General features: G+C 57.1%; 2 protein-coding genes across 3 annotated transcripts; one reads left to right on the top strand and one right to left on the bottom strand.

The window, feature by feature from the left end:
* The first annotated feature begins 159 nt into the window (after positions 1-159).
* On the top strand, positions 160-1,414 carry NDUFAF3 (NADH:ubiquinone oxidoreductase complex assembly factor 3). The gene is made up of 5 exons (XM_083796242.1): positions 160-249; positions 325-517; positions 640-706; positions 809-909; positions 1,086-1,414. Exons 1-5 carry the CDS (start codon positions 194-196, stop codon positions 1,179-1,181), a joined length of 513 nt encoding a protein of 170 aa, XP_083652368.1. The 5' UTR covers positions 160-193; the 3' UTR covers positions 1,182-1,414.
* A 1,487-nt stretch (positions 1,415-2,901) lies between these two features.
* On the bottom strand, positions 2,902-15,155 carry IMPDH2 (inosine monophosphate dehydrogenase 2). 2 transcript variants are annotated; one of them, XM_083796240.1, is made up of 15 exons: positions 14,997-15,155; positions 14,831-14,879; positions 14,620-14,721; positions 14,319-14,393; positions 13,737-13,943; positions 11,532-11,619; positions 10,074-10,273; positions 8,957-9,047; positions 8,127-8,222; positions 6,673-6,744; positions 4,304-4,447; positions 3,951-4,095; positions 3,723-3,866; positions 3,279-3,362; positions 2,902-3,163 (listed from the first exon to the last, which is right to left on the bottom strand). In XM_083796240.1, the coding sequence occupies exons 1-15, from the start codon at positions 15,092-15,094 to the stop codon at positions 3,142-3,144; spliced, it is 1,617 nt and encodes a 538-aa protein (XP_083652366.1). In that variant the 5' UTR covers positions 15,095-15,155; the 3' UTR covers positions 2,902-3,141. The 2 variants fall into 2 exon arrangements, with proteins under 2 accessions (XP_083652366.1, XP_083652367.1); XM_083796241.1 differs by lacking the exon at positions 6,673-6,744 and having other exon boundaries at positions 14,997-15,154.
* Between the last annotated feature and the right edge of the window lie 4,659 nt (positions 15,156-19,814).

Here is a 19,814-nt window from a genome sequence, read left to right as displayed (position 1 = left end):
CCACGGGTGCCGTTGTCACGGGCTGGGGCTGGGGGGGGGGGGGGGGGCGAGAAGCGATAGTGAGAGGGGGAGAGCACCCCCACGGCCCCGAGCCCACGGGGGCGCCACGCGTGGAGACCGGGCGGGATGGGGGGGGGGGGGGGGGGGGGCACCGGGAGGGGCGGGGCCGCGCCCCGCATCCGGCGGCGACAAAATGGCGGCGGCGGCGCTGCGGCGGCTGGGCCGGGAGGGAGCGGGGCTGGCGGCACGGTGCGGGCCGGGGGGGTCCTGGGGGGCTCGGTGGGGGTCTCCCCGCCGGTACTGAGGCGCCGCGGGTCCCCGCAGGGCGCCGTGCCGCGGTTACCGGCTGCTGCCGTCGGACGACGAGCTGTACCGGCGGACGCGGGTGACGGTGCTGCAGCCGGAGAACCCCAGCAGCCCCTTCATCGAGGGCTACAGCATCCGCGGCTTCACCATCAGCGGCAGCGTGGTGGTGGGGCCCTGCGCCGTGCTGCCCCGAGCCATCCTGCAGTGGAACGTGAGTGCGGGCGGGAAGGGACCGGGACCGGGAATGGGACCGGGAATGGGGCCGGTATGGGACCGGTGTGGTGCCGGTGCCGGTACCGAGCCGCCCCGCTCAGGACCGCGCTGTCCCCGCAGGTCGGCTCCTACCAGGACATCTCCTTTCAGAGCCTGTCGCTGTTCCGGCTGCTGGAGCCCCCGATCGGTACGTGGGGCAGCCACCCCTCCTCCGGGCACCCTTAGGGGAAGGCGTCGGGGGCTCGGGTCCCCGCCAGCCCCCCTCTGCCCCCGCCGCGTCCCGTTGCAGAGATCTTGGTGCTGGGTACCGGGGACAGGGTGGAGCGGCTCCATCCCGCCGTGGTGAAGCAGATGCGGGCGTGCGGGATCGCCGTGGATGTGCAGGACACGGTGAGGGGGGGACGTGGGGGCGTCCTGGGGGACAGGCGGGCCGGAGGGAGGGGGTCCTGCCTCAGGGGTCTGCCCTCGGCTGGGGGCAGCCCCCTGCACGGACAGGGGCAGTGTGACCCCTTCACCCTCCTGACCCCTTCACCCTCCCGACCCCTTCATCCTCTTTCGTTTCCCAGCCAAACGCCTGCGCCACCTTCAACTTCCTAACGAATGAAGGGCGCCTCGTAGCTGCCGGGCTCATCCCCCCGCGGGGCACCTACACGGAGGCCTAGGTGCCGCCCGCCTCCGCCACGGACCGAGCCCCTCGCCTGCCGGGTGTGCAGGGGCTGCTGCGCTCCCCCATCGCTGCTCCCGAGGGAGAAACGCTGCGGAAGGAACTGTCAGAGCCCGGCTGCCCAGCAGCGGCTCTCGGCGTGCAGGAGGGTGTTGGGAGAGGTCAGGGCTGCACAGCCCCCGGCATGCTGGGGGGGCTCCCCCAGGAGAATACACATAACGTGGAAGTACAGCGCACTTGTCCGGTGGTTAACGCACGGCAGAGCTGCGATGAGCCGTTAGGCTACGCGTGCCTCTTGCCAGCAGCGCCGTTGGTGTGAGCACAGGCACGCGGCGCTGCCCAGCAGTGTCCCCGGCCTGCCCGAGGCTCTGCTGCGGGGTTCTGTACCTCCCGCAGCGGTGGGGTCCCTGGGGAGCCCCCGGCTGCTGTGGGTTACCCGTGGTGCTTGCTCTCCCTCTCCCTGCAGGCTTGAACAGCTCAAGCAGGGGATGCAGAGCAGGGTGCTGTTCCCCATGGGGGGGGTTGTGCCGAAGCTCAGCCTCCTGCCACCTCCACAGCCCCGCAGAGGGGATTCTGCTGCAGTCCCTGGCTTTCAGTCAGGCCGTGGCTTAGCTTTGCTCAACGAGCGGGCTGTGCTAATTAACGTTTGGCGCTGATATGATTAGTTTGTAATTCAAGGCTCTGCTTTTAGCAAGTGTAAATCTAATTTGATGGCGCCATTCTATGGAGCTCTTTTTTCAGGCAGTGTTCGAGCCACAAAACACGGGTGGTAAATGAGCTCCTGTCAGCAAGGGTAATGTTTGCGTTTGGCTGGGGGGGGGGGGGCGGAACTGCTACAGGTGTGAAATACCTTTGGCACCTGGTGCTGCAAGCTAACCAGGGCGGGCAGGAGCGGTTTGATGGGCAGTCATGCAGAAAAACAAACCTCCCCCCCATTTATGGGCCCACAAGCTGCTGTTTGGTTGTGAGCCTGTGTTTGAGTTCGTTGTCGACGTGCCTGCCAGCAACCAGACACACGGTGTGACCTTGCCAGAGCCCTGATGCCAACAGGCTCCTGCGGCAGGACGGTGCCCCCAGCACGGGGTTGGTACTGGGTTGGGTGGTGCAGGGTGGGAGATGTTAGGGGACATTTAGGGGAGGACACGATGGGGAGGAGAATGCCCAGCCTGGGAAAACACAGCTCTGAGGGCCCCGTGGGTGCAGGCAGGTGTAGGGCTGCACACGTACACAAGCACCTACACGTTCGTCACTGCACCAGCCTGAGCAGGGCCTGCAGCAGTTTTGCAGCTCCCAGCAGTGGTTAAAGGCCCCGTGACAACCCCTTCTTTTCCTGCCCAGGGGCCACTCCTTTTCTGCTCTCAGCCAGGCTGGTTTGTTAACGCCCTGAGCTGTATTAACTGTTCAGCCCTGTCAAGGGACTGTTCCAGTTTTCCCCTCAGTGCCCCTTTTGGGGACATCAGCTCCCCTTAGTGGCTTGGAAGGAGATTCATGACTTCTCAGTGACACCCCAGCAAAGCCCCCTGGAGCTGTGACAGGGCCTGGGGCACCCAAATAATTATTTTTTTAATACTTCTGAACTCAGAGCGCTTCTTGCCTTTTCGCTCACATTGTTCCTCCACCCTTGAGGGTGCAGGATGGGAAGGACAGTGCCATGGAAGGAGAATCTGCAAGGGTCATACAGAGGGGAGGGCTGGCTTGGGGTCTGGACACACACCAACTGCACATCTTTTCCTCTTTTATTGTAAAACACGGCCAACACGTGCAAGGCTCCAGGCACCAGCCCAGGAGCACTGTTCCTGGGTAGCTGGCGGAGCCTTGAAGGTGATGATGAAGCAGCCAACAGACACAGGGAGCTCCAGGCAGCCCACACAAAGAATGGCACTTCTGCAGCACGAGCAGCTCCCGCGCGGGGTGGCACAGGGCTGAGTGGCACAATGACGGACACAAACGGGCCTCCTTCAGAAGAGGCGCTTCTCGTACCTGTGAGGACAGCAGCAAACCAGAGAGACCTTTTACCGACCTGAAAGGGCCAAAAGTGCAGCTAGGAACACAAGGTGCTGAGGGACGAGCACTTGCCCCAGGCAGAGGCACTTACGAATGGAGGCCATGAACCCCTCCTTCCACCTGGGCAGACGTCGTCCTCTTCTCAAACTTCAGCTCTCCCGAGTACATCATGGCTCTGAGGAGGAAGGACAGCCAGTCACATGCCAGCCAGTCCAGGGAAAAGAGGCTCTGACACGTTCCCCTGAAGCAGCTGGGACTAGGCAGGCACTGGTTCCTCCAGCTGGGGCCAGAAGGATCGTTGCTGTGCTCCCGAGAGCCAGGCAGAGTAAGGTACCACCACATTTCAGGCCCAGCCAGCAGAACGTGCCATGGGAGACCACGCTCCTGCAGCTCTGGAGCTGGCAAATGTAGCAGGCAGCGAGACGAGGCTACAGCAGAGTGCAGAACACACTGCAGCGAGGGCACAGCCCACAGAGACCCCACCGGGCAGCACCGTGTCCCGACCAGGGACAAGGAAGCGAGGGGAAGCACTCACCGGACTTGGGTCAGGCTCTTGGCACCGATATCCTGGCAGGAATGCTGGATCCCAGCAATCAGGTACGGAATGAACTTGTGGATAGAGCCCTTATCCTGCACCGCGCCAGAGACCCCCTGGGCCACTTTGATTTTGTCTGTCTCGCTGCAGGGGAGCAAAATTGAGAAAGTCTGTGAAGCAGATAGGTCCCAAAAGCTTGCTCTGCTGCCCCAAAGCACCATCTCTCACCTGAAATACCGATTCTGGCTGCCCAGGTTCTTGTCCATGGCATCTAGCGAGCCCATGCCACGGTATTTCTTCAGCCTAATCCCATCCGAGAAGAAGTACTCGCCCGGGGCCTCCGTGGTGGCAGCCAGGAGGGAGCCCATCATCACTAGTGCAAGGGATCACCAAGAGCAGCGTGTCAGCAGCAGGAAGGCCCCCAAACCCTTGGGGCGACGGGCACGGCTCCCCGACCTGTGCTGCACACCCGTGCCCACAGCCTCCCGCAGGTGTGGACTCTTGTGCCCAGTCCAGTGCCATGCAGAGCCCCTGCTGGGGCGCTGCCCACGTGGCACAGCGCGCACGAGCCGGGTGCTCACCTGTGGAGGCCCCGAGCGCGAGGGCCTTGGCTATGTGCCCCACTGTCTGGATCCCTCCGTCTGCAATCACGGGGACGCCGAACCTCCTGGCGTACTCGGACACCTTGTACACCGCCGTGGCCTGGGGGCGGCCGCACGCCAGCACTACAGGTGGGGAGAGAGCAGCAAGAGGGGTGAGGTGCCGTGCAGCAGCGCGTCCCCACCCCAGCAGGCCCTTCAGGCTTGCAGCACACACATGCTCCAGCACTCAGGAACGCACAAATCCCCAGAGGCTCCTTCCCCAGGCCGCGGTGCAAGAGAAGCCGATGCCTGGGAGGTGCCTGCTGGGACGTCCTCGCAGCCCCCAGCTCCAAGGGCTGTGGTGACCTGGGCTCTGGGGTCTCTGGTTGAACACCTGGGGCGAGCCAGGACTCCCGGCTCCTCCCGAGCAGGCAGGGAGCTGGGGAAGGAAGCGGGGTAGACTCCGAAAGCCCCTCTCCAGAGCACCCCTAGCCACATCCTGCCTCTCGCCCCTTCTCCTCGCAGTGCCAGCCCTTCGCTGTGTACCAGCAGCCGCCCGGTGCGCCCCTGGCATGGCAAGGCAGCTGGCTGGGAGAGAGCTGATATGTATATATACATGTACACGTGTTTATATATATATATATATATATATATATATATCTGCACGCACACACACAAACACACATGCAGCAGTGGAAAAGGAAACGCGCAGGATGATTAGATGGCGTACAGGAAGTCATTTTTGTTCCTGCCCTGCGAGGCAATGAGGATTTGGTCGAGTTTAGCTGCCCCACGGGAGGGAGTTCATTAGCTCCGGATTTACCTGCTCTTCCCAGTCGCTAGCGGTTAGAGGCTTTCCACTGAGCATGGAAGGCTTGAGGGAAAACCAGCACAGGGCATGTCTTGTAACACGTCTGTCAGCTGCAGGCATGCAAGTATGCTGAGATAAGCTCCTCTCGTGGAGACTTCCCTTCCCCACAATTAACTGGAAGCCTTTTCTTCAGTCAGTTAGTCTGATGCAGCAGATAAGATTACGGACATGCAGGATTAGTACTTCGGAGTGCAAACTGCAGGTGTGGTTTAGGCTGCTGGCAGCAGCGCTGGCAGCGCACATCCCTGACATGTTTGCCAAGGCCAAGAGGCTGCGATTGCTCCCTTCCCAGAGCTCAGCAGCAAGTGCTGAGAGAGGGAAGCCAGGCAGGTATCGTGAAAGAAATGGTTTTAATCGAACAAAACTGCGTCAAGCTAGGTCTCAGCCAGCCAGGGAGTGTCTGCCAGGTACAAGATGAATGGCGTTAGGCTTAAAGAGATGGTCTCACTTGGTACCGCACTGCTAAAGGCCACGTTGAGGCTGCAAAATGCTGCAAAGGAAGAGCTCTGTGGAGAGAAGGAAGTGATTCGGGAGGGTCTGAAGCCTGGGGTCTACGAGACTGTGCCATAGACGGAACCAGGAGACGGAGCCTGCGGAAACCTCACGACAGCAACCACTGAGACCAGCCCTTTAAGGAACTGCTTGGCTCAGGGCCCCTGGGAGCATCACGCTGCTCTGGCTGTCCCAGTGCCCAGTGCCACAGCTTCCAAGTGCAGGCTTCCAAAGCAGGGTTCAGAGCACGCACACACCAAGTAGTGGGGGTGAGGGTTTGTCTTTTTTTAGCATATCTGCAAAGGGTGGCCCTACAAGATCAACCGCTGGAGAAAACCTTCCAGGATCTTCAACAGATACCCCTTTCCCTTTGAGGTGCTTCAAAACAGGGAGGAAGGGCAAAAACCAAGGGTCACCTTCGGCGTCTGCTCAGGTAGCATCAGAGAGGTGCAGAGCAGACAGAGCTGCACCCTGTGCTGGGTGGGGGGAGCCCTTTCTCTCCCCGTAAGGATCGGGCGTCAGCGGGGAAAGATGTGGTTCTGGTACGCAGCTGCCGAGCTGGCCACGTGCAGCCAAGTCCCTTTGTAACCCCCAGGGGAGCCAGCTTCAAGCGGAGCTCAGCCAGTGCACAACTTCCCCACAACTGGGGCCAGATTTAGAGGAAGATCAAGGACTGCTTGGGGACTGTCTCCCGGTGCTGGATCAGCAAGTGCACGCCCAGCTAAAGAGCCAGCAGATGCTGCCAGAAGGCTCCTGAACTGGACTTTGGAGTGGAGGGTGGACAGGCCTGAACGCCATCACTTTTGACAGCTGGGACCCTGCTTTAGGAATTCAGAAAGGCTTCTCAGCTTCAATTTCAGATTCAAAACCAGTATCCAAAGCCACAAAACCCCAAGTGCATCTACAGCTAAATTATTCTCAAACAAGCAGTAGGGCCATGTGCAGCCAAATCAGGGTCCTGCTTCAAGACACGTAATTAGGGTTGGGAACAGGGCAAGTGACTTACTATAGGTGCCCGTGACAGTAGAAGGGCATTTGGGGCTGTGGGACTTTAGGTCTGGAGGGATCTTTGGAGCAGCTAAACGAAAACAAACACACACATTTTAGAGACAGAAGAACAGCAGCAGAACAAAGGACCCCAGCAGTGACCTGCGACTAGGCAGAGCATACGGTGTGGGACAGAGCTGACCTCGCAGACCCTTCCTAGCCCGAGCCAAGCCAGAGGCCAGTCCCAAGGCAGCCAGGCCTGGCTGTGCACAGCGCATGCTCGCCCTGCCCCAGCAGCCATCCAGAGAGGTAACCCGCTAACCCCGAGAACCAGAGCTCTTGCCCTAAAGAGGGCCAAAAACCTGGGGAGCTGTGGTTAAGAGTTCTGCAACCCCATCTGCTGTGGCGTGCCATGTTCTGGCTCTGCTCTGCTCCTTCCCCCAAGCCAGCACCCAGCCCTACCTCCTGCGGCACCCTCTGGAGATGTTCACCGTGCCGCAGAGCAGAGCATGCCTCTGCCTCAGGGCCAGAGCAGGACACGTGCATCCTGGTTCTGCTCCTGCCGTGGAGGCATCGCTCTGATGCCGGCTGGGAGGCGGCCAAGGGCACCGCAGCCTCCCCGTAAAGGTCACCCGGGGCAGCCTGCCCTGGCTGGGAACCCCCCGCAGCCACTGCGCCCGCAGCAGGCAAAGCAAGAGCACAGTCTGGGTCCGGGGCTGCTCTAAGGCTCCACACTGCAACCAGCGGAGCGCTAACACAGCACCTTCACCCGTCGGCCACCCTCTTGCTGCCTCCCGTGGCAAAGACCAAGGTGCTCACAGGCCGCAGCACCTCACAGTACCCCCTCTGCCCCTCACCTGCCAGTCTCAGAACACGAGGACTGAGCCCGTCCTCAGAGCAGCCTTTCTGCAGGCCCTGGGGACACCCTCTCCGCCTCTTAGCTAAGGGTGGCACTGCCTCTGCCCAGCACAAGCTCCAGCTAACCGCAGAGACGACGGCCAGAAACCCCATTCCAGCCTGGAAGTTGCAGAAAGGCATCAGGCCCAGCAGACAATACTCAAGCACCACGCACACTACCGCCGGAGGGAAGGGGAGCAGAGAGCCTGGTGCATTAAACCCGTCCCCACGGCTGCTTTTGGCAGCACCGGGGATCTGGCAGGTCCCTCTCGCCGCAGAGCTGCCCGCCGAGCCCACCCCACCCCGAGGCAGCGGCTCCTGCCGGGCAAAGCCGTGTGTGCCACACCTGCTCTACCCAGTGCGGGTCAGTACTGGGAAGTGCCTTTGCTGCTGCTGCCACCCCAAAGGTTTGAGCCCAGTGATGTGTGTCCTGGACAAAGGGGCAGGAGCTGGCCTGCTGTTAGACGCTGCCGTCGCAGCGGGAGAAGTCTGTCCGGGCTGGGCTGCTTTTCAGCAGAGTACCTCTACAGAACGGATGTCTTCAGCCTACTGGGGAGGACAGCCGATCCCTCTCACCTTCCTGCGTGATGCAGATGGAGCCACTGCCCATCCCGACTCTCAGGGCATCGACCCCTGCGTCAATGAGGTTCTTGGCCTGAGCAGCGGTCACAACTGTGGGGAGCAGAAACTGGTTTGAAGAGAGACAAAAAGAGCTGTGCACGCCCCTGCTCTGCCCTGGTGCTTGTCCCCGGGGCTGCACACCCCCCCCCACACCAGCTGTGCACCCGTGCCAGAGCTGGGGCTGCCTGTCCTCTGCCACCACGCCTCTCTGCAAAAGCGGCAGTCGAGTTGTGTTCCAGCTGCCCCCATCAGACGAGATGACAGCCGTCTGTCAGGCCACCTTATACCCAAAGGCTGAGGTAACCGAAGGCACCGCCTGGTGCCAAACACCCTTTGGGCCACACCAGGCAGCGAGGGTAGAGCACAGGTTAACTGCAGCACCCGTAACATGCTAGCCTGGTACAGACAAGGACTGCTGAACTCTGCAGTCAAGAGGCAGGGAATGTTTCCATTAGATCTCTGCAGATAGCAATATTCAGCATTATTACCCAAAATTTAAAACTGGTGCGTAGAAGAGGCTAATGTATAGGCTCTTAGTTAGAGGCTACCAAGCAATGTAGCACACGGTGCTGCAGAATGAAGGTTTCAAAATATTTGCAGCAGTGGCAGCAGCAGGTACTGCCCTGTATCTGCAGAGCGGTCTTCCTCCGTTCCACAAGTGAGCTGACACCATTTTAAGTTCAGACGTTTACCAACAGGTTCATCTCATTCACATCCCTGCAGCACCCTCTATGCCTAAGAAGCAAACATACTTCAGAAATGGGAAGTCTTCAACGCATGCCTACCATTTCCTCCAATAACTTGTAGGTTGGGGTACTTCTCCTTAATGTATTTAATCATGTTGATCTGGAAGATGGAGTTCCCCTGCGAGGAATCCTGCAACAGAAAGAAACCCAATTTCAATGACCATTTCTACAAAAAGGTTATAAATGCAGCTCTGGAAGAACCTCGGATCTTTACTCTGCTTTCTGGGATCTCTGCTGAGCTGGCTGAGCAGCCAAATATAACACCCCAAGTTGAACACAGAACCAGAGGAGAAGCTGCTGTCCAGACAGCAACGCACCTCCCCGTGTGAGGCAGTTTTATCATAAAGACTTCAGTAATATCCTTCATGCTAAAATCCTGCAGCTTCCCCACTACCTACAGTAACAAGCAGCAGGTCTGGCTGCACATAAGAACCAGCTGCTCTACCATCAGCCTCGTCTCAAACTGCAGGTGAAACAAAGGCAGGAGGAATGCATCCCTCCCTGCTGTGCAGCAGAACAGCTGAAATACCAGATGTCGACCACCTAGCGATCACGCCCTGCCAATCCTCAGCAGCCCAGGCAACTGGCAGCGTCTGTTAAACATTTCCAGCTGCAACACTGCTCAGCCGTGCCCTCAGAGCAGGCCAACAGGACTTGCCAGCCAACAATCGATGAGAAAACAATGTGCAAATACCAGCAGTGACTGCTGTGCCTGAAAGCTTACATGCCAGAGCGGAGACTGGCAGAGCAGCTCTGGGCTGATGACTCCAGCTCCGCGACCCTGAACACCAGGCAGTTAAGAGACTCAAACAACAACAAACGCTGAACGGTTGAAGGAAAACTGCAAGTCAGACACAGAAAGCTAGTCAGAAATGTCACAGGGGATGGCATCAACTGACAGCGTTTCTCAGCCTTCAGAACTCTGCCACATCCTACATAGTCCCTTAAGGCCACACAAATTTCCAGGCAGGATAAATATGGGGACTCCAACCTGAATGAAACTGAGAGGTCAGTAAACGGTCACATTCCAACACTTCTCATTACAGGTCCTTTTGTAACTGCCCTGCTGCTGTCCCACTGTCAGAGGGATTCATTCTCATGGGATCCCCAGCCCACCCAGCCCCTGGGGCCAGCGCCGCTGCCGGCAGTGGCTCACCAGCACCACTGCGTCCACGCCAGCCTGCACCAGGAGGTCCAGCCGGTACTTGTCGTCTTCGTGGGTCCCGATAGCGGCGCCACACAGCAGCTGCTTCTTGGAGTCCTTCGAGGCCAGAGGGTAGTCCCGGTTCTTCTTGAGATCCGTGCGGGCAATTATGGCCACCAGCTCGTCGTCCTCATTAACAATTGGCAGCTTGCCTTGAAACAAACAGAACATCACCACGCATTAGCTCTGGAGCAGTGCGGCAGACCAGGAGCGTCAGGCAGGCAGGAACTGGTGAGGAAATGGTGATTCGAAGAGGTGTGTTATCAAATCTGGCCTGTGACAGGCACCCCCTGCTCCTGCCCCCTGGTAATAGGGCTAGCATAACCAACAGTAAGGCAAGCATCCGTAATGTGCAAGCAGGCTGCTCTTGGATCACCTTCCCTCCTCCTTTCTCCCCCTCTGTCACCAGGGCATGGGGACACCCATCAGCAGGGTAATTAAAGCCATCAGCATTATCAAAGCCCAGGTGCTGGGTTGACACGGTGACACCCACCAGGGAAGGGGACTCGTAATTGTATGGGGAGCACTGGCCTCGTAAAATCAAGCAGCTGCAAGCCCTGAGTGGGACTCGGGCCAGAACTGCTGCTGGATGGCAAAAGCTGCCAGTCCCAAGCGGCCGGGGATGGCCCCGCCATCTTCTGCTGCCTCTGAGGCGTGAGGGGCTCGCGTTCTTTTAGGCAGAGCCTGAGTTACGATTACTTTATTGTGTGCTCATTATTAAGAATTTGACCCAACCTGCCGAGGGTCCAGGTGACTGAAAAATCTGCGTAACTGAGAATAATCCGTGTAGCCGAGAACTGTAGAAATTCTGTGCAACCATGCTAAGTGCTAGAAATTGTAGATAATGAGCTATGCTGATTGCTGACATTTTTATGCAATAACAACTTTCTAATTATAACCACAACCTTGTGGCCAGTCCTCGTTCTGCCAAGGATCCATAAATGAACCTGCCTGTCCTCACTAGCGGTGGGTGAGGGTGCCAGCAGCCCTGGCTCAGCAAACAGACCGAGGAGTGGGCAGGGCTGGAAAACGACTCAGTATTTTCACACTTACTGCAGGAAAAGCGCACCTTTTTAATAATTAAATCCACGACGCTGTGCTGAAGTCAAACGACCAGACCCAAACAGAGCTGAAGCGGGTGCCAGAACTGAAGACGTGTGGCCGGACAGCCAGGCGCTTTTCAGTCCCCGGGCTGCCAAGAATCCCCCGGCTTCAAACAGCTTTGCGATGAACGCACGTGAACTCTGTACCCTGGCAGAGGGCTGCAGGCACTCTCTCCCCGCTCTCCTTCCCTCGTGCTGGCACGCAGCCCCTCCGTGTTCCACCCCCTCGGGGACACGTGTCCCCTCTCTCCCACTGCTGCTCCCAGCTCCCGAAGCTCTCCGTTGCGTCACAGACGCTCGCAGGTACCTTTTTTACTTCTTTGCAGAATTTCATTTGCTTCTTTCAACATGACGCCAGCTGGGGCCACAACAAGATCCTCCCGCTTTGTCATAATCTAGTGGGAGGGAGGAGATCAAGTCACACAAACTCCCGCGCACGGATCTGAAAATACCAAACCCCTTTGCCCACATGAAATGCTCCGCAGACAAAGGAGCCCACAGCACAGCAACGCGCCTCCAGAACCGCACGGGAACAGCCTCCAATGCTCTGTCCCCGTGCAAGCGGTGGCCAGATGGGATCTGTCACGCTCAGCCCCCAAACCCATCGGTGCAGTGAAGCCAGGAGATGGCAGGGGGCCTCAGCAAGCCGAGGGAGAGCACTGCCAAGCGAGGGACGACTCTCGGATGACCCTTGCTTGGGATGTCACCCGAACAGCCTCCCTTTTAATAGGGCAAAGGCATGTAAGGGCTGGAGACGCTTCCAGAGCCCCCTGCTGTTCCGGCAGAAACGCTGCCCCCGGCCCTGCGTTCGCAGCAGCCCCCAGCACCGGGCTCTGGCAGGACTCTGCTCAGAATAGCCCGCTGCTGCTAGGAAGGTCACTGGGGCAAAGGAGTCGCTTGAATCCAAACAAACACGCTCGCCCACGTTCGCCCTGACAAACAAGCACCAAAACACAGCAGAAAGGCAAAGGGCAACGGCCGCAGCTGGAACACAGGGATATCTGACACGAGATACGGAAAACAGCCTTCACCGTGACATCAAACGTCAGCAGGGCGGCCCGCAGAAGCAGTCCTAGCTCCTGGCTCCATCCTTGGAGACAGCCAAGACAGCCCCAGGCAACCTGCTCCAGCTGACGGCGCCTCAGGCAGAGGGGCTGAGGAGGGACCGCGCGGCCCCTTCCCACCCACGGCGTTCTGCGATCACAAAGCTCACGTTTCCATAAAAAGTTACCCAAGAAGGCCAGGCAAAGCTAAAAGGGCAGACTGTTTGAACCTCAAGGAAGGTGAGTTAGTCACACGTAACAGAGAAAAGAGGGGACATTTTAGTTATTTATACCACAAGAACAGACATTTTGTGTCAGGGAAGATGTTCGCCCTGCCTGCATCCACCCAAAATCCTGCCCCCTGACAAAACCCACATCTCAGGAAAAGCATGGAAAAAAAAAAAGTCACAGAAATACCCAGTTGTGCTCCCTACGTCTGTGGGATCTTCCTGAGCTACAGGAGAGCTGCGTGTTTAACTGGATGGCAATGCACGGGTTGGCAAGACCACTGCTGGACTGTGGGTGGGGAAAGGTCTAGGAGACATTCATCCACTTAGCCTCGTCTGGTAGCAGAGGCAAGCATCTAACCCTAACAGCAAGCTTCCAGCTCCACGGTGCTGAATGACACTCGGGAAGGATGAGAGGAGGTTCTCGGGCAGCTCTGCTGAATGGGTCAGCATCGCTTCAAAGGGCCACGCGCGCTTTTAGAACCTGCTGCAGCTGTAGGACTTCTGTTAGGGGTATTTATAGGAGATTTCAAACCAAACAAGGATGAGCATGTGATACCAGGTTTGGTCAGCAAGAGCTAAAAATAGTCGTGAGTCAAGAGCAGCAGCTGGCCCCGAGGCACCGCTGCTGTAACCCGACAGCACCGCAGGTGTACGGTTACGCAGCCCGAGTAACACGAGTACCAGAGCTAACGGGAATCAACACCGCACCGCAGGACGTGCTCCTGCGAGAGGAGAGTTTGAGAGGGCAGCATTATGAAAGGGAAGCCATCAATCTTCAAGTCCAGGGGGTTATTTTAAAAAGCACGTACGAGGCATGAAGGTAAAGGCGATCCAGAAAAGGAGGAGCAGCGCGTGGGGGCTTGCTGGGCACAGCACAGCTGCCGCAGCCCCGGCCTGCACCAGACACTACGCGGGACAGCAGCAGCAACACCGGGAACTTGTAAACCAAGGGGCAGCACCAGCTGCGGAGAGGATGGCTCCCACAGCACTGAGATAACCCCGCAGGAGGAGGTGCACAAACACCAACTGCGCAGCCACTCATCCCTGCGCTGCAGGAGTCACAGAGGGAATGTAAACAAAGGAGCTGCTCTCCCTTGGAAGCACGGATCAGCCCGGCAGAGCTAACACGGAGCCTGCTACCTCCAGCTGGCACAGCCTCCTCACGGCCACGCACCGGCCCTTCTCCTCACCACAAGCCGCACTGCTTCCTACCGTGCCGCTCATCCGACAGGCGCTCACCTCGCCGAGAGGCAGGTCGTGCTCCGACTCCTTCAGGAAGTCGATATCTCGAGATGAGATGATGCCAACCAGCTTGCCCCCCATCTTCCCGTTGTCCGTGATGGGAATCCCACAGAATCCGTGACGAGCTTTCGCTTCGAACACGTCTCGCACTCTGTCGTTGGGGCTCAGCACCACGGGGTCTGTGATGAATCCTTGCTCGTATTTCTAAAAAGAAAGAGATTGAGCAGCGCCGCTGGGCTGAGCAGAAGTTAGATACGCACCTGGTGGGTCACGGAGGTCTGCAACCACCCCACCAACAGGACGAGCCACTGAACAGCACCAAGGCTCACTCAAGAAGCATTAGATTCCCAGGAGTTCCCAGAATAACCTCCTTGATGAAATTAAGGGGAATATTCCCACTCAGTCCTCAAACCCCACGCTGAGCACGGGATAATGCGCAGCACAAGCAAGAGCTTTGTGCAGACAACCACACCGGCACCCACCCCCCCTCCCCGTGAAACACGGGGCCCCGCACACCTAACGGCCTCCCCTCGTGGTTGTGGCTCCTCCAGCGGGCCCGCGCCCCCCGTGCCCACTCACCTTCACCTTCCGCACTTCGTTGGCCTGGAACTCGGGGGTGCAGTTGTGGTGGATGAACCCGATTCCCCCGGTGAGCTGGGGGGACACGGAGGTGGCCGTGAGCGGCTGGCGGGGGGGGGGGGGGGGGGCACAAGCCCTCCCTGAGGGAACCCCAGCAGGGAGCCGGGGACGAGGGCAGGATCGGTCCCTTGTGGGGGGGGGACACGGCAGGGATAAAACCCTGAGGGGCCCGACGGGGCCGGGCCTCGCCGGGAGCACACGCGGGCAGGGCGGCCACGCGGTGCCCCGGGACGCCACTCACCGCCATGGCGATGGCCATGCCCGCCTCGGTGACCGTGTCCATGGGCGAGGAGACGAGCGGGGTCTTGAGGGTGATCCGCTTGGTCAGCGCCGAGGTCAGGTCCTGCGGGATGGGGGGGGGGGGGGCAGCGGCTGAGCGGCGGGGACCCCAAAACGAAACCCCAAACGGAACCCACCCCCCGAAGCCCCGTCCCCTCCGAGCCCGCACTCACCACCTGGTCCGCCGTGAAGTCGATGTAGCCGGGCAGGATGAGGAAATCGCTGCGGTAACGGGAGGAGGAGAGGCCTCAGCACCCCGCAGGGCCCCCGCTACCACCTCCCCCCCCCCCCAAAAAACCGGGACCCCCCCGTCCCCGTCCCGTCCCGTCCCGTCCCCACTTGTAGGTGAGCCCATCGCCGCAGCTGAAGAGCTGCTGCGCCGTCAGCCCGTCGTCGGGCACGTAGCCGGTGCCGCCGCTGATGAGGTAGTCCGCCATGCCGCCCCGCGCCGCCCCGCGCCGCCCCGCTCCGCCCCGACGGCGGCCGCGAGGGCCCAGGCGGCGCCGCCCCGCCCCGCCGCCATAACGGGGCCCCGGGGCTGAGGGAGAGCGGGGAGGGCCGAGGGGGGTGGTGAAGGGACGGGAGCACCGGGGGGCAGGCGGAGGGAACCGGGGCTGGTCAGTCAGGGGAAGAGGGGACTGAGGCGGGGGGGGGCGTCGAGGGGACGCAGCCGGTCTCTTTTTGGGGGCCCCAGCCACGGGGCGAGGCAGCGGGCGCAAGCTGAGGCGCTGAAAACTGCGCCCCGGTGCGAGGGGTGCTGCTGTTCTGTGAGGTGGCGGAGAGCTGGGACAGGCTGCCCAGGGAGGCTGTGCAGTCTCCTGCTCTGGAGATAGCCGAAACCCGCCTGGAAATACCTTCAGAGGTCCCTGCCAACCTCGGCCAGCCTGTGATTGTGTTACCCCAAACATGTGTGCCCCCTTCCCCGAAGCCACAGCACCAGGCCACACGGACCAGTGCTCCCCTGGCAGGGTCTCGGTGCATCCGCGCATCGCCCTCCTGCCCGTGCCACCGAGCAGGGCCTCCAGGGAGCAACAACAGCACCGTGCCCCCAGGAGAGGAAGGGGCATAAAGAGTCCCACCGTGGAGGGGAGTTGCAGAAAGCAGCGATCCTGGTTCCAGTGTGAGGCGTTCCCCCTCCTGGCAGACCCATCAGGGCATCAGGAAAACCTCACGTGCTATGTGCTTACAGGAACACCTCCTCCCCAGAGGTCTTGATACACCCGGTCTGACCTCAGAGCACCAGGGAGCGATCGGCCCCTTCTCCCCCTGCTCTGCTATGGCAGTCTCTCCAAGGCAAGCAAGAATGTAAACCGAAGATGTTCAGGAAGCTAAAGAATGGTGCTCCTGTACCTCTGCCCGTTCTTACTGCAGTAGGTTAAATCCTTGTCCAGAGATCAGCAAGCAGCCTTAAGAACATGTTACTCGTGTTGCCCACCTATAGGGCACAGAACAGACAGGGCTGCTCAGGTCTCCTGTGGAACTCAAGCAAACAGCCCTTGTATGCCGTAAGGTTAGGCAGTCAGGTTTGATTTTGTAATTCAGATTAACATGTTTTGGTCAGTTGTCTGAAACACAATGCAGAGTTTAGAGAGCAACCAGCTAGATAAGCTTTGGTAGATGCTAACATTTATATTTACCCAGGGTAGGGGAACCACACAAGCGAGATGCTTCGGACCATAGCAGGAATCTCAGGCAGTTCATGTGGTCTCAACAGCAGTAATCCGTACAGAGTAGAGGCTGCAGCTTCTACAAGTTACAGATGTTTCTGGTCAGACCGCGGCTTTGTTTCCAGCAGGAAAAGAAGGTGCATGTCTAAGCGCAGGGATGCTCCCTTTGCTACGAGGAAGGAGCAGCATGGGTTCTGATGGCCCTCACAAAACCAAGAGGAGGAGGCCCTCGCACACTTCAGAATCAGTGACGCTTCAAAGCTTAAACCCAGAGACTAGTAGGGATCTCGTTACTATTACTGTGAACACCAACATCAATGCAATCTCCTTCCTACAGCCACACGTTAACGATGCCTGCCATTAGGCTATGCCCCAAACTGCCCAGCGTTTCACTTCTGGTTCCCTGACAGTCTCCTATAAAAGACTGCATCTCACCCTGGTTTTAGGCAATCCCTGGGTCAGTTCTCAGCTAAGAGTTTTCATCTGTCCAGCCACCCCTTTCCCAGCGTTTAGGGTTTGCTAGGGCCGTGGAGCTAGAAGAAACGCACTGTCCTTCGTAGCAAACAACGTGCCTAGGCTCACACCCCTCGCCGCAGGAACCAGCAAGGACACCTAGAGGCTCGTTCAGGAGGCCAAGCTCAGAGACGCTGCCTTCCAAAGGAGAGCTCTGCCTGCCGAGGATGCGCACTTGAGTCAGCGTTACCTGTTACGGGATCAGAAGTGGAGGCACTGTGCCAGACCAAGATCAGTTTAACTAGCCTATAAACCCTTTATTTTAAATAAGGACAGTGCTATCAAGGTTTCTCAACCCTACCTAGGAGGCTCACACTGAACTCAGCTGCGATGCTAGCACACGGGCATGGCAGTAAATAGGCAAGTTAGCTTCTGTTCCAAAGGAAACACCAGGCAAAGTTTAATGGTTCTCAAACAGACTACAACAAAGGCTGCAGGGAAAAACATTTTATTTCCAAGCAGATTACAAAGAGCAGAGAATATAAGAGTAAAATTAAATTAAAAAAATAGTTGAGTGCATCTCTTTAAAATGATTTGTAGTGTGAGTTACTCACGGGGCAAAGCTACTGGAGAGTTTTGAAGGTCACTTTGCAGGATGCCAATCACATGTGCTGTTTAGATCAGGGTCAACACGGGAGGGACAGACAAGACGTATTTTGCATATAGGCTGCACACTCATTATCAAGCGAGGCTCTGGGCTGCAACTGGACCCTGCCTTTCTGAGACATCCCCTCCACCTTGGTCTCTCCTGCAGTTCCCTCGAGTTCTAGACACAGTTTATTGCTGCTGTAAGTGGGTTCGATCTGCCTCCCCATCCTGATGAGCTCAAATAAGAGCAGAGAAGCAGGCAAACTGCTGCTATACACAGGGTTGTAGAGGGAAAGTGACTGCGGCGCTGAGAGCTGAGCTTCAGCCGCTCAGCGGAAGGGAACCGACAGGTAGGGGAGACAGCAACTGCTGCAGAGACTTGGGGCAGCATGTCAGTGAGACTTCTGGAAGAAGATTTGAGATGCTTCTTAAGGTAGGAAGATGCTCGGGTTAGCACTGCCAGCAGTTGAGAAGGGCTTTTTCATATGCATTGGCACCAGTGAGACGGAACAGGCTGAAATGATAGAGTAAGGTACGTTCCCTGTAGTATTTGAGAGGAGCAGCTCCAGCAAGAAGATGGGGAGAAAAGTCCCGTATAGGGTGGAAGACAGTTTATATCCCGCTTTAACAGTGATTTAAGAGCCCAAACACTAATTGCAAGTAAGTCACTATTAAAATTGGATAAGAATGCAGTTTGGTTAGACTGTGCAGAGCCAGTTAGTGTCTAGCAGCACTCAGATCAGCAAGAAGATGAGCAACGACAGTATTACGAAGGCCTCCACCCCACGTATGCTCAGAGGGCTCATTTCTACCACTTCTGGAGCTGTTCTTATCACTGTGTAGGAGGCCTGAAGATAGCCTAATTCATTCAGAGTACACCAAAGCAGTTGGTAGCCCTGACGCAGTCGAGAACAAGACTCTTAATTCCTGTCCTAGGAGCAACAGCGCAGAAAAGGATTCTTATTTCGGGATCACAATAAGTCTTTTAAGGCAAGATCTACTTCAGACCTTGTCTCCTACCTGAAACCCAGGAGATCTCTGGGGGTAAAGCAGCCAACAGACGAACGTCCTGCTAAGCTACACCTAGACTGTTCCCTTCACTCACCGCTCTAGGCAGGAGCGAAGAACCACTCTGGTCTGCTGCTTCAGCCATTACCACATAAAGAAAACGCTTCAACTCTTGAAAGTGAACGAAAACCTAATGGTGCCATAGACAAGTGTGTAGAGGGCTACAAGTTTCTGTAAGAAAGCAATGCTATTAGTGTCAAGAGAGAGGACAATACATGAGTAATGTCAGAGTGTGAGGTGCTTTACAATAGTCAGTCATACTCTGCTTTCTACAGTTCCTTTCATACCACAGAGACAAGATGGGCATAGTTCGAAACCAACAATGCAGGGTCTTCTAGCTTGACTTTTTCAGCTTTAGTTATTTAAAGATTGACGTATTTTCAGCCTGTCTCATACAAGGCAGAGGGCACGGAGGGTTCTCGTTTAATATATACACGCATACAAGAGCTAGCAGTTTGGCACTCTCGGAGCCTAGGTGGAATGCCCTTTAAGCAGCATTCAAACAAGCTGGTTATAGGAAAGTGTTAAAAAGCTATTTTACACGTTTGACTGGGAACACTTCCCAGAACTTGGATAGCAACCCCAAGCCACAGCACTCATCTGTGCTACTCTGTGCACATCTTCCTATGAGCCCCTAAAAGGGAGCAGATCCTGTTCTTCACTATCAAAGAACATAGTATTTATATCCTAGAAATACTGTACCTTTTAAACTAGCTCCAGAGAGCCAGACTAGAAGCCAGGCCCAGAAAAATAATCCTTAAATCACAGTATATCGATTGTCTCTAAAAATAGGGAATGAAATTAACACAGTGGACATTCTGATGAGACGGTACACAACAGTACAGCAGTCCACTTCCAAGTCAGCAAGCTCATCTCCTATGTAGGTCTGAACAACAAGAAAGTAATGGAAACAATTCAGTCTATCAGAACAAAACCAATCATTAGGAGATCTCCACGGCTACGTGCCGAGTTCCTCCACTCCTAAGCAGTATAGTCCAAGACCAAGGAGAACTTGTCTCCTGCTAGGATTTTAGATCATCCTGCTATTAAGGGTAGTAAGGAGAGTGCACCAGCTGGAATTTTTCAAGGTAACACGGAATTCTGTTTCTTGTGAAAGTTCAGCTGAAATATCTGTTCAACCCTAACCTGAAACTGCTCTAATATTCCATCGAGTTATTCCAGCTCCTAGCAATTTTTCGAATAAGAAGCGACTCCCAAAACCGCCTAACAAAGCGACTTGTACACTTCGTACCTGGCAGCTGACTACATCTCTGATGGAGACAAAGCAGCAGGCTCACACAGAAGGGCAGGCATGCCGGAG

The sequence above is a fragment of the Anser anser genome (genome assembly GCF_964211835.1).
Source record: "Anser anser genome assembly, chromosome: 12".
NCBI classification, from domain to species: domain Eukaryota; kingdom Metazoa; phylum Chordata; class Aves; order Anseriformes; family Anatidae; genus Anser; species Anser anser.
Note: the sequence above shows the minus strand (reverse complement) of the source record. Positions and strands in the feature narration are given on the sequence as shown.

Excerpts from the sequence above, each read along its gene's own strand:
- IMPDH2 (XM_083796240.1), bottom strand. The coding sequence starts at position 15,094 with ATGGCGGACTACCTCATCAGCGGCGGCACCGGCTACGTGCCCGACGAC. Across the intron at positions 4,448-6,672 it reads TACTGTCACGGGCACCTATA|TGCTGGCGTGCGGCCGCCCC; the intron begins GTAAGTCACTTG and ends CCCCACCTGTAG. Across the intron at positions 3,164-3,278 it reads GGGGTTCATGGCCTCCATTC|GTACGAGAAGCGCCTCTTCT; the intron begins GTAAGTGCCTCT and ends CTGTCCTCACAG.
- NDUFAF3 (XM_083796242.1), top strand. The coding sequence starts at position 194 with ATGGCGGCGGCGGCGCTGCGGCGGCTGGGCCGGGAGGGAGCGGGGCTG. Across the intron at positions 250-324 it reads GGAGCGGGGCTGGCGGCACG|GGCGCCGTGCCGCGGTTACC; the intron begins GTGCGGGCCGGG and ends GGGTCCCCGCAG. Across the intron at positions 518-639 it reads GAGCCATCCTGCAGTGGAAC|GTCGGCTCCTACCAGGACAT; the intron begins GTGAGTGCGGGC and ends CTGTCCCCGCAG.